Genomic DNA, 15,279 nt, shown 5'->3' on the forward strand with positions numbered 1-15,279 from the left:
CCTCCTCTCTGTATTTGGTATTCCCTGTGCTGGAATGCCTTCTCAGATTAACATCTTTTATTCTTTTACTTCATTCAGAGCTCTGCTCTAATGTCATCTCTTCAGAGGACATCCCTAACCATCCTGTCTGGATAGCACCCACCTATCCATCTCTACTTAAGGCCGCTTGTCACATACCTTTGTGTATTTCCTATTCCCCTTGACTGCATCTAAAATATAAGCTATAAACAGGTAGACACATGGCTGGGCATGGTGGCTTACTCCTGTAATTCCAACACTTTCAGAGGCTGGAATTTCAGAGGCCGAAGCAGGCAAATCACAAGGTCAGGAGTTTGAGACCAGCTGGCCAACATGGTAAAATCCCATCTCTACTGAAAATACAAAAATTAGCTGGGCATGGTGGCTGTTCCTGTAGTCCCAGCTACTCGTAAGGCTGAGGCAGAAGAATCGCTTGAACCCAGGAGGGGGAGGTTGCAGTGAGCTGAGATCAGACAGTGACACTGTACTCCAGCCTGGGCAACAGAGCAAGACCATCTCAAACGAAAAAAGGAAAGAGAAAGAAGAAAGAAAGAGGGCTGGGCGCGGTGGCTCACACCTATAATCCCAGCAATTTGGGAGGCTGAGACAGGTGGATCACGAGGTCAAGAGATCGAGATCATCCTGGTCAAGGTGAAACGCCATCTCTACTAAAAATACAAAAATTAGCTGGGCATGGTGGCACGTGCCTGTAGTCCCAGCTACTTGGGAGGCTGAGGCAGGAGAATTGCTTGAACCCAGGAGGTGGAGGTTGCGGTGAGCTGAGATCACGCCATTGCACTCTAGCCTGGGTAACAAGAGCAAAACTCTGTCTGGGAAAAAAAAAAAAAAAAAAAAAACCAGAGGAAAGAACAGAAAAAGAAAGAGAGAGAGAAAGAAAGAGAGCAGAGACAGCTGGGCACGGTCGCTCATGTCTGTAATCCCAGAACTTTGGGAGACAGAGGTGGGCTGATCACTTGAGGTCAGGAGTTTTGAGACCAGCCTGGCCAGCATGGTGAAACCTCATCTCTACTAAAAATACGAACATTTGCCAGATATGGTGGTGCATGCCTGTAATCTCAGCTACATGGCAGGCTGAGGCAGGAGAGTCACTTGAGCCCAGGAGGTGGTGGTTGCAGTGACCTGAGATTGTGACAGTGCACTGCAGTCTGGGAGACAGAGTGAGACTTTGTCTGGAAGAAAGAAAAAAGCAGAAACTTACTTATTTTTTTAACACCATATCCCCAAAACCTAGACTATGTTGAGCATTACAGAAAGAAATTACAGATATAAGGACTAAGAAGAAACAAAAGTGTCTGTATACACAGAATATATGGTTGTCTGTGTTTACAAAAAACCCACAAGAATATGTGGATACAAGAATGAGAGCAAGGTTGCTGAATACAAAAAATAAACATTAGCTAAAAACAAAAAATGTAATAACTAAAAACCCACCATAGGAAGTGGTGTTAAAAAGCATAAAGTCCCTAGGAAATATTAACAAGACCTTTATGGAGAAAGTTATAAACTTTATTGAAAGATATGTCAGAGGCCTAGGTAAATGGACAGCTGTACCATATTCATGGATTGGAAGACAACATTGTAAAGATGACATGGCTTACCAAATTAATCTATACATTCAATACAAATCCAATCAAAATGTAAACGTTCTTAGGTTCGTTTGATTTATAACTTGTTGATCTACTTCTAGAAATTATATAGAAGAAGAGATGATTTAGAATAGCCAAGACACTCCAAGAAAAAATTTGTGGTGATACTGAAGACAGAGGTGAGATTCGTTAAAATTATGACAAAACGTGGAGGCATCTTGGTTTTTATAGAGACCTTTTTCTAAAGTTGTAATAATCAGGCCTGTATTATACTGCTACAAGGTAAGATAAATTGACATGAGTCAGAATAGAAACCATCAAAATACCCAAACATGTACACAAACACCTGATTTATGAAAGAGGCAGTATTACAAATCACTGGAGAAAGGATGAACTCTTCAGTAAATAGTGCTGAGACAACCACTTCGCCATATGAAAAATATTAAATTGAATTTCTAACTCTTAATTTTCACAAAAAGAAGTTCAGGGCAGACTAAAGACAAATATGAAAGAAAAAACTATAAAACTTCTACAAGGCAGTAAAGAATATATTTATGACTTTGGGTAGGAAAGGATCTCCGCACAAACCAACTAGTATTCAGCTTTATATTATACTTTTTAAAACATTTATTTTCATCAGGAAATAGTCAACATTTTACAATTTCCAAACTCCCCTCCTCCGAAAGTCACTGTAAAAGTTAACAATGTATTTTGTTGCTGCTCTGAACAGGAAAGATATTCAGAGAGGGTGGACACTTCACATGAGGCATGTATGAACTTTTCACAGGCCCACTTTGATGTGGAGGAAATGAAGTAAAACCTGCAGGATGAATCCACAAACTAAAAACAGGCATCTTGGCTCTTTTGATTGACACCATTTCGATGTCATCACCGGAGAGCCTGAGTTTTGTTACCTAACACAGTTGATTTTCGGGCTGCCAAGGCTACATCAAGACTCTTGGTTTAAGGAAGTTAAGTCTACGCTGATGGCATCAGGGAAGGCGAAGACGTGAAGTTTTGCTTCCCTACACCGTAAGGCTTCTGTGCCCAAGTGGCTGACATGGGAATGTCAGAGAATCTCTCCTGGGAATCAAGAACAATCTTCAAAAACCGGGACAGAAAATCTTATTTTTCCCTATTTTAATTCCGTTTCTGATATACCCATTAGTGGTATTTGCCCTTTCCACAAAAGACAACCATGAAGTATCCTGTGTGCTAACAACATAACTTAAAAAAGAGAGCCAAACTTCTACGGTTTTATAAAACTCGATTTAAAAAAATAGTATTTCAAACAGTAGAGTCACTATGAATACAGAACTATCAAAACTGTCCGTTTCACTTGGCGTCCCCAGTGCCTTCCGCTTTCTGGGACTGGAGTGTGGAGGCATCTCGGTTTTTCGCAGGGTTGTTCCCATCCTTGCCAGCATCTGCCTTCCCCTTTCTCCCTTTGGGCAGCTTCTCTCCCTTCTTTCCAGGGGCCTTTTTAGGCCTGGGCTCTGGTTTTGGAGGAGCTGGTTTAGCAGACAACCGCGCCGATCTCCGCTGTGGCTCGTCCTTCACCTTCGCTTTGTCACCTTTGGCATCTCCTTTCGCCTTTCTCTTGGGCATGGTGGCAGCAGTGGCAGCAGGCGGCTTAAGAAGTCCCGGTGGGTGCGTCTGTCTTCCTCACGCTGCTCCTGGAAAGATGTCTTTAACGAGACACAGAAAATGGAAACCATAAAGGGAAAGAGCGACCAATGAAAACATTCAAAATCAAATTTGACTAGATTGTTAATAATTTGTGTATATCAAAAAACTAAAGCATAATAAAATTACAACAGTAAGTTACCCGCTTGGCAAAGATATGTGTAACACACACAACAGACAGAATGTTAGAATCCTGAATACATAAAATATTCCTATAGATCCATGAGAAAAGGACAAAATAAAAATTTTAAAACTATGGCAAAAAATGTTAACAGGTACTTCTCGGAAGCATGAGTGAGGAATAAGCACATAAAAATATATGAGAAATACACACTAAACGTATAGGATATAACATTTCATAGCCACCAAATTGAGAAAAACCAAGTTGTCTCACAATATCAAGGGCTCAGCTGATATGGAGCAATCAAAACCCTTATGAACTGCTGTGCGTGTGTGTGTGCGTGCGTGCATGCGTGTCTGTGTGTGTGTGCGTGCGTGTGTGTCTGCGTGTGTGTGCAAATTAGTGTATTTGCTTTTGGAAAGAGTGGTTATTTGTAAAGTACTCTGGAAACAGTGGTATTATGTAAAGCAACTTTACTTCTAGGTATTCACTTAAAGGGATTCTTGGAGGTGTGAACAGGAGATCCCTACAAGAATGTTTGTAGCAACACTGTCACTTCAAAAACCTGTAAATCACTCAAATGTCCTTCAATAGGAGAAGGGATACATATATTTTGGTAGAATCTATAAAGGGAATACTACTATTCAGCAACTGAAACTGAGGAGGGAGACCCAGGCATCTGGGATTCCCTCCCGCTCTGTCATCCACCGTGCATCTCAATAAAAGAGAGAGCAGGCCAGCTGGCGCCTCCTGAATCTCCTTCCTGAAAACAACAGGCTAGGCCATGGGGAAACTCTCCAGAAGGCACTATTTTTACTTAAAACAAGATCAAACCAGAAACCTTTTCACATGTGAGTCCTAAAACTGTAAACCAGAACTCTTTCATATGTAATCCCTGAAACTGTAAACTAAAACCTTTTTACATGTGAGTCCTAAAACTATGAACCTAAGATTCTTCCATGTGTAACATCTAAAGTATAAGCCTATATAAAGGCTGAACCTCCCTTTGTGAAACGAGCTTGGCTGTTAGGCACCTATGCCACCTTGCTTCCAGCTGAAATGAATTCCTTCCTCCTGTATTCGGTGTCCAAGAGATCCTTTCCCTCGGCCGCTCCTGCTACAAAACGAATAGATTACAGCTAGATTCCAAAACGAGGGTGAATCTCAAGACTATAATGCTGAACAAAAACAGCAAGTTAAGGAAGAATAGGTACAGTATAGATCCACTTGTATGTGTAAAATTATGACATGTTGAGGCCACAAACATATAGTTACAAACACACACACACACACAAACAGGATGAACAAAAATTGGACAGTGGTCATCTTTTGTGAGTTGGGAAGGGGATGTGGTTGGAGAAGGCATGCAGGTTAGTCCAGAGATGGGGGAGCTTGTGTTCTCATTCCCTCCTTTAAACTGTAGGGGAAGCGCATGGCTGGAGCATTATCTATGTCTTACATAGAAAAACTCTATGTGTCTGCTCAAGAATTAAAATGTGAGTAGCCCAGAGCACAGATTGAAAGCCACACAAGTAACAAGTAGGAAATGGAAAAGGATTTCAGTTTGGGCAATTAGAATTTAGGCCTATCTGGGCATGCTAGTTCACCCCTGTAATCTCAGCGTTTTGGGGGGCCGAGGTGGGCGGATCACCTGGGGTCGGGATTCTGAGGGCAGCCTGACCAACATGGAGAAAGCTTGTCTCTACCAAAAATACAAAAAATTAGCTGGGCATGGTGGCGCATGCCTGTAATCCCAGCTTCTTGCGAGGCTGAGGCAGGAGAATCGCTTGAACCCAGGAGGCGGAGGTTGCAGTCAACCAAGATTGCACCATTGTACTCCAGCCTAGGGCTGGCATTCATGGGCACTGTGTGAGGTTTTTTTTTTTTTTTTGAGACAGTTTCACTCTTGTTGCCCAGACCAGAGTGCAATGGCACGATCTCGGCTCACTGCAACCTCCGCCTCCCGGGTTCAAGCGATTCTCCTGCCTCAGTCTCCCGAGTAGCTGAGATTACAGGCATGTGCCACCACACTCAGCTAATTGTTGTATTTTCAGTAGAGATGGGATTTCTCCACGTTGGTCAGGCTAGTCTCGAACTCCCGACATCAGGTGATCCACTCACCTCGGCCTCCCAAAGTGCTGGGATTACAGGCTTGAGCCACCACGCCTGGCCACTGTCTTTCTTTTTTTTTGAGACGGAGTTTAGCTCTTGTCACCCAGGCTGGAGTACAGTGGCATGATCTCAGCTCACTGCAACCTCTGCCTCCTGGGTTCAAGTGATTCTCTTGCCTCAGCCTCCCAGGTAGCTGGGATTACAGGCATACGCCACTATGCCCAGCTAATTTTTGTATTTTTACTAGAGACGGCGTTTCACTGTGTTGGCCAGGTTGGTCTCGAACTCCTGACCTCAGGTGATCCTCCTGAGAACTGCTAGAACACGGGAGGTGGGCAGTGAGTCAAGACCGCACCCCTGCACTCCAGCCTGGGTTACAGAGTGAGACTCTGTCTCACACACACACACACACACACACACACACAAAAGTGATGGTGCCACTGAGACACACTGCAGTTCTACTGATCAACGACACCGGATCCACTCTCTTCTGAAGAAATCCTTGCCTACACATTACATGAGTTTATTGATAATTTTTGTCCTTTTTCCTTTCTCTCAAATGCAACACTAAAAAATTTTTCAACAATTTCTAGGAAACAAAATATTTTTTTTAAATGCAAATCAGAAGCAAATAAGAAAAAATGATTTTTAAAGAAAAAAATTGAGACAAATGCCAGAGATCACAGAGGTCAACTTTGGGTATGGGAACAGTGTGACCAGAAAGGAATGGGCGAGACAAAGAGAGTTGCTCTTACAACGAAGGAAGTGGAAATCATTTCATCTAATAGTAGTGTGACTTGATTTATACCTGTGGTCCTGGTATAATTATTCATAATGTTCCCTTTTACTTTGAAAAGTGATCCAACTTGGGCAATGAATAAGGTTACCCCAAATATTCTGCATACACTTTTTGAAAAATCTTTTTTATTTTATTCTGCTTATAGGCCTTTTTTAAAGGCCTTATTTTATAGGCCTTTAAGTTACCAGAGAATGAGAGCGTTTAACCAGACTGAGCTTTTGGCCTAGCACACATTTCGCTAAGTGTGGACACTCCACTCCATTCTCCTTCCATCTCACTCCCACACTGTTTCTCAGCCCATTTCCTGGCGTGGGAATGCTCACACAGTCTCTCTTGCTGAGTTCAATCTTCTTCAAGTTAGATCCATTGCAGTCCATGCCAAGTAGGGGGGCCATGATCTCCATATGTCAGAGGCCAAAATACAGCAGGTGACAAAATAAAATCAGGGAAAATTGGCCACTGCTTGGAGGCTGAATCTGAGTATATGAATATGGATTTAATTCTTCTTTTTCAATCTCTGCCTCCCGGGTTCAAGTGATTCTCCTGCCTGAGCCTCCCGAGTAGCTGGGACCACAGGAGCCTGCCACCATGCCCGGATATTTTTTGTATTTTTAGTAGACGAGGTTTCACCGTGTTAGCCACAATGGTCGTGATCTCCTGACATCATGGTCCACCCGCCTTGGCCTCCCAAAGTGCTGGGATTATAGCTAGGATGGTCTTGATCTTCTGATTTGTGATCTGCCCGCCTCGGCCTTCCAAAGCGCTGGGATTACAGGCATGAGTTACCATGCCCAGTGTGATTTAACTCTTGAAACTCGCCTTTAGAAAGCTGATTAGGAAACCAGGTGACTGACTCTCTAATGACCTTACAAAAATGTAGGAGACAGATACACACAAAATGAAAAGGGGCCAGAGAGATGGGTAAAAGCTCTTATCATTTCCATAAAGGACAAGGAGGGCTGGAAAAGGAAGAAGCTCTCACCACACAGTGGTACTTAGAAGAAATTATTTGAGATGGAGCAGAAGAGATTAATTATTAGGGCAATGAAACCCTTTTGTATGCTACTGTAATGGCATATATTACATAATGGTAGATGTTCTGCATTTAAAAACCCATAGAACTTCATACAGTGAGTGAACTCTGATGTCAACTATATATTTTAGTTAATAGTAAGCTATCAATACTGGTTCATCATTTGTAACAAATGTACCACACCAGTGCAAGTTGTTAATAACTTAGGAGAAACTGAGGTAGGGGAAAGGAAGTACATGGGAACTCTGTATCTTCTATTCAGTTTTCTGTAAATCAAAAATTGCTCTAAAAAAGGAAGTCTATTAATGTAAAAAAATACACATTTTAAGAGTTCAAAAAATAAAGTTAATGATAAAATACAGACGTCATTACAAATACTCCTTCATGCATGTGGAAGAAAGAAAAATTATTATTATTATTATTTTTTTTTTGAGACGGAGTCTCTTGTTACCCAGGCTGGAGTGCAATGGCACGATCTCGGCTCACCGCAACCTCCGCCTCCTGGGTTCAGGCAATTCTCCTGCCTCAGCCTCCCGAGCAGCTGGGATTACAGGCACACCCCACCATGCCCAGCTAATTTTTGTATTTTTAGTAGAGACGGGGTTTCACCTCGTTGACCAGGATGGTCTCGATCTCTTGACCTCATGATCCACCCGCCTCAGCCTCCCAAAGTGCTGGGATTACAGGCTTGAGCCACCACACCCAGTGAGAAATGACTTTCAATGGTATCATCCAGCAAGAAATTATCAAGACAGATACTGAAGTTATTTTTCCAAAACATGGCAACAATTTAAAAACTTTTAGAAACACAACAATTCTCCTTTGTTAAAATAACTCTTCCAATAACACTGTGTTAACAAAGAACAGAGCAAGTTAGTGGAAGTTTTGAATCACTTATCTTCCTTGCACAGCACTGGACTGAAATTCTCATGAAGGTTCTCAATTTAACTCCTTCTTTAACCAGATTGCTGCAGGGAAGAAGGAACCCCCAAAGTGCTGGGATTACAGGCGTGAGCCACAGTACTTCATCCTTCTTCCAATCCTTTTGTTAGCAGGAAGACTTGCATTTTTCATTAGAAAAAGATTATGATGTTTAAATTAACCGGCAGATACAGCTTAAAAAAATAATAATAATGAAATAAAAAGCAAAATGGGGCCTTATGGGCAGGCCCTAATCCAATATGAGTGGTGTGCTTACAGGAAAAAGAGATTAGGATACAGACAACATAGAGGAACGCATCTAAGGACACAGTGAGGAGGTAGCCATCTTCGAGCCAAGAAGAGGCCTCAGAAGAAACCAAACCTGCTGACAGCTTCATCTTGAACTTCTACCCTCCAGAAGTCAAAGAATACTAACTTCTGTTGTTTAGGCCACCCAGTCTGTGGTACCTTGTTTTGGCAGCGCTAGCAGACTAACAGAAGAGAACAGGGTAAGAATTTAGTGACTTGGGCCGGGCATTGGCTCATGCCTGTAATCCCAGCACTTTGGGAGGCTGAGGCAGGTGGATCATGAGGTGAGGAGTTTGAGACCAGCTTGGCCAACACAGTGAAACCCCGTCTCTACTAAGAATACAAAAATTAGCCAGGCACGGTGGCGCACCCCTATAATCCCAGCTACTCAGGAGGCTCAGGCAGGAGAATTGCTTGAACCCAGGAGGCAGAGGTTGCAGTGAGCCGAGATTGTGCCATTGCACTCCAGCCTGGGCAATAGAGTGAGACTCTGTCTCAAAAAAAAAAAAAAAAAAAAAAAGAATGTTTTGACTTGGGTTAGATTAATTTGGGGGGTCTCACTCAGCCCTCAAAATATATTTTTTTATGTTTCTTCTCTTTCTTTTTTTTTTAAGTCGGGGTTTCACCATGTTGGTCAGACAGGTCTTGAACTCCCGCCTCAGGTGATCCGCCCGCCTTGGCCTCCAAAGTGCTTGCATTACAGGCACTTCACTGCAAGCAAATCCACAGACCAAAATGCCACCTCATTCAATACTCGTTTTCGTCTCATCCCTAGCAAACACAAGTCACATTTTAGCAGCATCTTTTTGCTCTCTTGATGGATACGGAACTGGGTTTCTGGGAGGCAGTTTAAACTTGGGTTTTAGCCTCAATCCCACCCCAATATCAGAAGGCTCCCCTCTTCCTCCCTGTCTCTTACTTAAGAAAAAAATTGTGTTTGGGGGTTGGAGGGAAGACCTGGAAGAAGGTTATGAACACCAGGCTTAGGAAGTAGAGAGTAAAGGATATAATTAAAATACAGTAACAGATGCACAGGCAAATGCTGGGTGTGGTAGCTCATGCCTATATTCCCAGCACTTTTGGGAGGCTGACGCTGGTGGATCACTTGAGGTCAGGAGTTCGAGATCAGTCTGGCCAATACGGTGAAACCCCATCTGTAACTAAAAATACAAAAATAGTAGGCCGTGGTGGTGCACGCTTGTAATCCCAGCTGCTCAGGAGGCCAAGGCCTCCCGATTTGCTTGCACTAGGGAGGCGGAAGTTGCAGTGAGCCAAGATGGCGCCATTGCACCCCAGCCAAAACAAACAAAACAGAGGCATCACATTCGAATCAGTTAGTTGAGGGAACTTGGACCAACCTGATCCGAGAGGCTAGGCTTGGCTAATCCCTAGAAAAAGTAGTAATACATCTAAGAAAGACATCCCTCTGAGGGTACACCTGAGGCTGCCAGGCCGCACATCGAAACTTCCTCATAAAAGCGTTTGATTAATCCAATTAACTTGTAAGCAAGCCGTGTGCCAGGCAGAGGTAAGTGGCCAAGCACCAAGGCACAAGTCGTGATTCTTTTTTTTTTTTTTGAGACGGAGTTTCGCTCTTGTTACCCAGGCTGGAGTGCAATGGCGCGATCTCGGCTCACCGCAACCTCCGCCTCCTGGGTTCAGGCAATTCTCCTGCCTCAGCCTCCCGAGTAGCTGGAATTACAGGCACGCGCCACCATGCCCAGCTAATTTTTTTGTATTTTTAGTAGAGACGGGGTTTCACCATGTTGGCCAGGATGGTCTCGATCTCTTGACGTCATGATCCACCTGCCTCGGCCTCCCAAAGTGCTGGGATTACAGGCGTGAGCCACCGCGCCCGGCCCACAAGTCGTGATTCTGAACAAGTGCTGCCAATGACTCTTCTTGAGCTGCCACGCAAGACCCAGAATCCACAGTCGATCTACTTCTTAACTTTGGGGTCCATGTTTTCTCTTTGATGCGACAGCAAAAGGTCAGAGTGGAGGAAAACTGAGCCCTCGGGTGTCTCTTCAACGACGGTTTCTCGAAGATAAATTGGGGAGGAAGGGAGCGCGCACGGCACGTCAGTCCAACCCGCCAGTCACCACCTCCCCTGGGCCACAGCCCTGCCAGAGCAATCCTTCCAAATCCCCTTCTTTCCTTCCCGTATTGATCCCAGAGCTCCGATGAGGACTTCTCATGCCGGGGGGCGGCCTGCGGCTCTCCGTGACCCCACCTCTGGTTCAGCTTTTCCCAGGGATTCCCGCGCGGGGCGCAGGAGAGATACCGCGATTACTCCGGGGACGCCACGGCCGGCGGGGCTGACCCGGCCCAAGGCCCCTAATCATGACCCGGGCCAGCTGGCAGGAGGGTCCCGAGCATGTGAAGGGCGGCGGAACCCCCTCGCTGCCCCGCATTTTCCGGGGTAGCGCACAAAGTCTGTGAGGCACTTACCAGAGTCTCGTGGGCGTCCGAGGGGCGCGGGAACCCCAGCTGCGGCCCTGGCAGCACCAGAGCCCTAGGCGTGGGCAGGGCCAGCACCGGCCCGGAGACGGAGGAGACGATTGCAGCCGGGAACCGCCGCGAACAGGAAGACGAGGATGCACTTCCGGGGCCGCAGGCGGGGAACCGCCCCCAGTCCAAGCCGGAGACAGCCGGTTCCCCCCCTGGCAATAATGTGTGGGCCTGAGGCCCCTCCTAAGCACCGCTGCCCCGAGCTAGCAAGACGGAAAAAGGAAGAGAGGAAATTTAGGACTGCCTGAAAAATCTTTAGAAGATACACACCGTAAGAATTTCGTAGTAAGAGAAAAAGGGGAAGGTGTGTTTCCGCCCGGTTTCGAACCGGGGACCTTTCGCGTGTGAGGCGAACGTGATAACCACTACACTACGGAAACCCGTTAGGGAAGATCTCTCAGAGCTCGCAGTTCTGCCTCCGCGGTGACTACGCTGGGCCTTTGTCTCTTCGAAGCGCCCGTTTTGCTGTTGTGCGCATGCGTCTCTCTACCGACCTGTCAAACCAGAAAAACCAAGGAAAAGCTCAGAGCCCGCTCCTCCAGTGTTCAGACTGAAGCCATAGCCTTAAGAATTTATTCCACAAATGACTGAATGGGGAAGAACACAAAAGAGGCTTTAGTATCCCTGAACGTCCTTCGTTCTTCGGCCGAAACAGACAGGCGAGGCTGGGCACGACTTGGGTAGGACGAGCACTTCTCTGGCGCACTTAGCGCTACCATGTGGTCGGTGGCAGAATTTGCCACCCCCATCCGTTGTCCAAAGCGGCCTCTCTTGCATATGAGACTTACGGGCAAATTCACCTTGCACGAATTTCCTTACCCCGTAGACGTGCTGCGAAGTCGGAAAGTTGTAAAAGGAACCGGCACACACCGAGCCAGCCAGGAGTCGAACCTGGAATCTTCTGATCCGTAGTCAGACGCGTTATCCATTGCGCCACTGGCCCCGCACGTGCTTCCCCGGCGGGGTATTTTATAAGAACTGAGCTTGTACCCTTGTGCCTGGACGAGGGCCTGTAAGTCCCCTTTGCCGGCGTGTCCAGGCTCGCACCGCATGGACTCCACGGTAGCCACTTCGGCACACGCCGCGTAGCCTTTCCTTTCTCGGCCTGTCTCTGTCGGCTGAAAATGGCAGTGAAAAGCAAGGCCTGCATCCTCCCTGCCCCAGTATCACCGCCGCATTCATGCCTTCGTTCATTCAACCAGTATTAGTGTACAAGACACTGCAGAGAACCGTGAAGAAAACAGGAGAGACCCTTGCGCTCAAGATCACATGGCAGTGGCGGAGGCGGATAGTAAAGCACTAAATAAATGAAATAATAGTGATCAGCGATTGGAGAAAAAGAATAAGAAAACAGGGAAAGGGGATAGAAAAGACCAGCAGTGAAAGCGATAAAGCCGAGATAAATGCTGGTATCAGGGGAAAAGAGTGATCTGGAACGGGGAAAAGTCGCCAGGGGAGAGGCCTGGAGGTGGGGGCAGGCTTGGAATTGTTTTGAGGAGGCGGGTGCCCAGCGGAGAGGAAGAGGAGACCCAGGGCGACGCCTGTAAGGACTCTGGCTGACGTTCTGTAGGAAACTGGAAGCCATCGTACGGTGGCATGGTCTGACTTTTTATTTGTCTCTCTGCGGGTCTTTTTAAGTTATTATTCCAATACTTTACTAAGCAAAACCGTGCGAGGCATCCTCCCAGCATGCTGCTCTGCTTCAAGGCCTTCACCTCAGAATTTCACAGCTTTATGAGGAGCGTCGGCAACCTGGACACACATGTGAATGTTCACGTGTTCACTTTGAAAGCAAACCAGTATCTCGTATGTGTGTGTTTTAGTTTGTCCGTAATTCTGAGAACAAATCATCCCAGTGCCTGGTGAGCGTTTGAAGTAAGTTGAGGCCTGCTGAACAGGAGTAAAACTGCCTGATGTGAGCATATACACGTTGCGATTAGAAAATATTTGTTTTCAGTGCATAAGGTTTCAACAGCCCCTACAAAAAATATTCTGCTCTTTCTGCATAAACATTAAGGTAGACCAAGTTTTGGATTCCTCCCTAGACAGTAATAGAATAGGGGTCTTTTCATTAGGTTTTGTACTATGGACCCCGACGGCAGCTTGGTGATTATGGACTCCATCTCAGAATAATACTTTTAAATATAAGGAAAAAAAGATGGCTGGGCGCGGGGCTCATGCCTGTAATCCTAGCACTTTGGGAGCCCGAGGTGGGTGGATCACCTGAGGTCAGGAATTCAAGACCAGCCTGGCCATCATGGTGAAACCGCATCTTTAGGAAAAAGAAAAAAGAAAAGGGCCGGGCGCGGTGGCTCAAGCCTGTAATCCCAGCACTTTGGGAGGCCGAGGCGGGTGGATCACGAGGTCAACAGATCGAGACCATCCTGGTCAACATGGTGAAACCCCGTCTCTACTAAAAATTACAAAAAATTAGCTGGGCACGGTGGTACATGCCTGTAATCCCAGCTACTCAGGAGGCTGAGGCAGGAGAATTGCCTGAACCCAGGGGGCGGAGGTTGCGGTGAGCCGAGATTGCGCCATTGCACTCCAGCCTGGGTAACAAGAGCGAAACTCCGTCTCAAAAAAAAAAAAAAAAAAGAAAAAGAAAAAAAGACAAATATGTGAGATTTCAACAGAAAGCTAATTATGTTAAAATAGATTACCATAACATTTTAAAACTCAGGACTTCATATTTGTGATCCCTTATTAATGTACTAAATGATAATATCCAGTGGCTGAGTTCTAATAAATATTGGAATTTCATTAAACAAATTTTTTTTATTTTTTATATTTTTGATTTTTAACTTCTCCGTGATCGGAGACTCATTGGAAAATATTGGAATTTCAAAGCAGTAATGAGCATAAATGACATTTTAAGAAATTTGTAACAACTATATTTCAATGAAATATTTTTTTGCTTTCAATAGCAATACTCATGAGGGCTGAAATACCACTTTGGGTTGTTGCCTACATTCATAACGGAAGAAGAAAACACAAAATTTCACTAACATCTTAGTCAAAATAAACATTTATTTTCCCATCCCAATTCACAGATAACCATCTCCCCATTGGAAGCAAGAGGAGATTTCTGTACTGAAGAGGAGTTTGGAAATATGAACTTGAATATTCATAAATGAGGCAAACCGGGATACTGCCTGCTTCTGTTTTATCCTTATCATATAGCCAGGATGGGGAGGCCAGATTTTAGAGCATCTCTGGAAGTCACAGGTCCCACCTAGCACCTTCAAAATGGGCTTTAAACCAGCTGGCTGTAGGCTCTGTTCATATTCACCCTCCTCGGTGTTTTTCTATAAAAATTTATCTGTGTTTTCCAGGCTTTGGACTTCCCTTGGGTGCCTCAAATTTCTTAGCCATATTCACTACAAGAAATATCTTCGACCAGGTGTGGTGGCTCAGGCCTGTAATCCCAGGATTTTGGGAGGCCGAGGGAGGCAGATCACCTGAGTTCGAGAGTTCGAGACCAACCTGATCAACTTGGAGAAACCCACCTCTCTACTAAAAATACAAAAATTGGCCAGGCATGGTGGTGCGTGCCTGTAATCTCAGCTACCCGGGAGACTGAGGCAGGAGAATCGCTTGAACCCGGGAGGCAGAGGTTGTGGTGAGCGGAGATCGCGCCATTGCACTCCAGCCTGTGCAACAAGACCAAGACTCCGTCTCAAAAAAAAAAAAAAAAAAAAGAATGGCCCGGCGCGGTGGCTCACGCCTGTAATCCCAGCACTTTGGGAGGCCGAGGCGGGTGGATCACGAGGTCAAGAGATCGAGACCATCCTGGTCAACATGGTGAAACCCCGTCTCTACTCAAAATTCAAAAAATTAGCTGGGCATGGTGGCGCGTGCCTGTTTCAGCTTCCAGTCTTTCCTTCAGCATATGTTGGAGAAACAGAGTCCAGATATGTAAATCTAGACATATATCTAGATCTAGACCTATGATCTTGGGTCAGGACTGTCAAGTTGGAAACCTGTAGGGTTGCAGTGCTGATGCTGAAGTCTTGAAACCGAATTTCTTCTTCCTTAGGGAAGCCTCTGTTTCCTCTGTTTTTCTCTCAAAGCCTTTTAACTGACTGGATAAGACCCATCTACAAAAACAGAAGACTGAAGGTTAACTGATCGTTAGCCACATTTACAAAATAACTTCACA

The 15,279-nt window shown here is 45.3% G+C and overlaps 1 protein-coding gene and 2 non-coding genes across 3 annotated transcripts; all 3 read right to left on the minus strand.

Moving 5' to 3' along the window:
• Positions 1 to 1,523: 1,523 nt before the first annotated feature.
• On the minus strand, positions 1,524 to 11,191 carry HMGN4 (high mobility group nucleosomal binding domain 4). The gene is made up of 2 exons (XM_008993851.5): positions 11,058 to 11,191; positions 1,524 to 3,313 (listed from the first exon to the last, which is right to left on the minus strand). Exon 2 carries the CDS (start codon positions 3,231 to 3,233, stop codon positions 2,961 to 2,963), a length of 273 nt encoding a protein of 90 aa, XP_008992099.1. The 5' UTR covers positions 3,234 to 3,313; positions 11,058 to 11,191; the 3' UTR covers positions 1,524 to 2,960.
• Positions 11,192 to 11,424: 233 nt separating this feature from the next.
• TRNAV-CAC (transfer RNA valine (anticodon CAC)) lies at positions 11,425 to 11,497 on the minus strand. Its single transcript has one exon. It is a non-coding gene; the product is annotated as a tRNA-Val (tRNA).
• Positions 11,498 to 11,987: 490 nt separating this feature from the next.
• TRNAR-ACG (transfer RNA arginine (anticodon ACG)) lies at positions 11,988 to 12,060 on the minus strand. The gene has a single exon. It is a non-coding gene; the product is annotated as a tRNA-Arg (tRNA).
• Between the last annotated feature and the right edge of the window lie 3,219 nt (positions 12,061 to 15,279).

Source organism: Callithrix jacchus, chromosome 4 (genome assembly GCF_049354715.1).
Source record: "Callithrix jacchus isolate 240 chromosome 4, calJac240_pri, whole genome shotgun sequence".
Lineage (NCBI taxonomy): Eukaryota > Metazoa > Chordata > Mammalia > Primates > Cebidae > Callithrix > Callithrix jacchus.

Excerpts from the sequence above, each read along its gene's own strand:
- HMGN4 (XM_008993851.5), bottom strand. The coding sequence starts at position 3,233 with ATGCCCAAGAGAAAGGCGAAAGGAGATGCCAAAGGTGACAAAGCGAAG.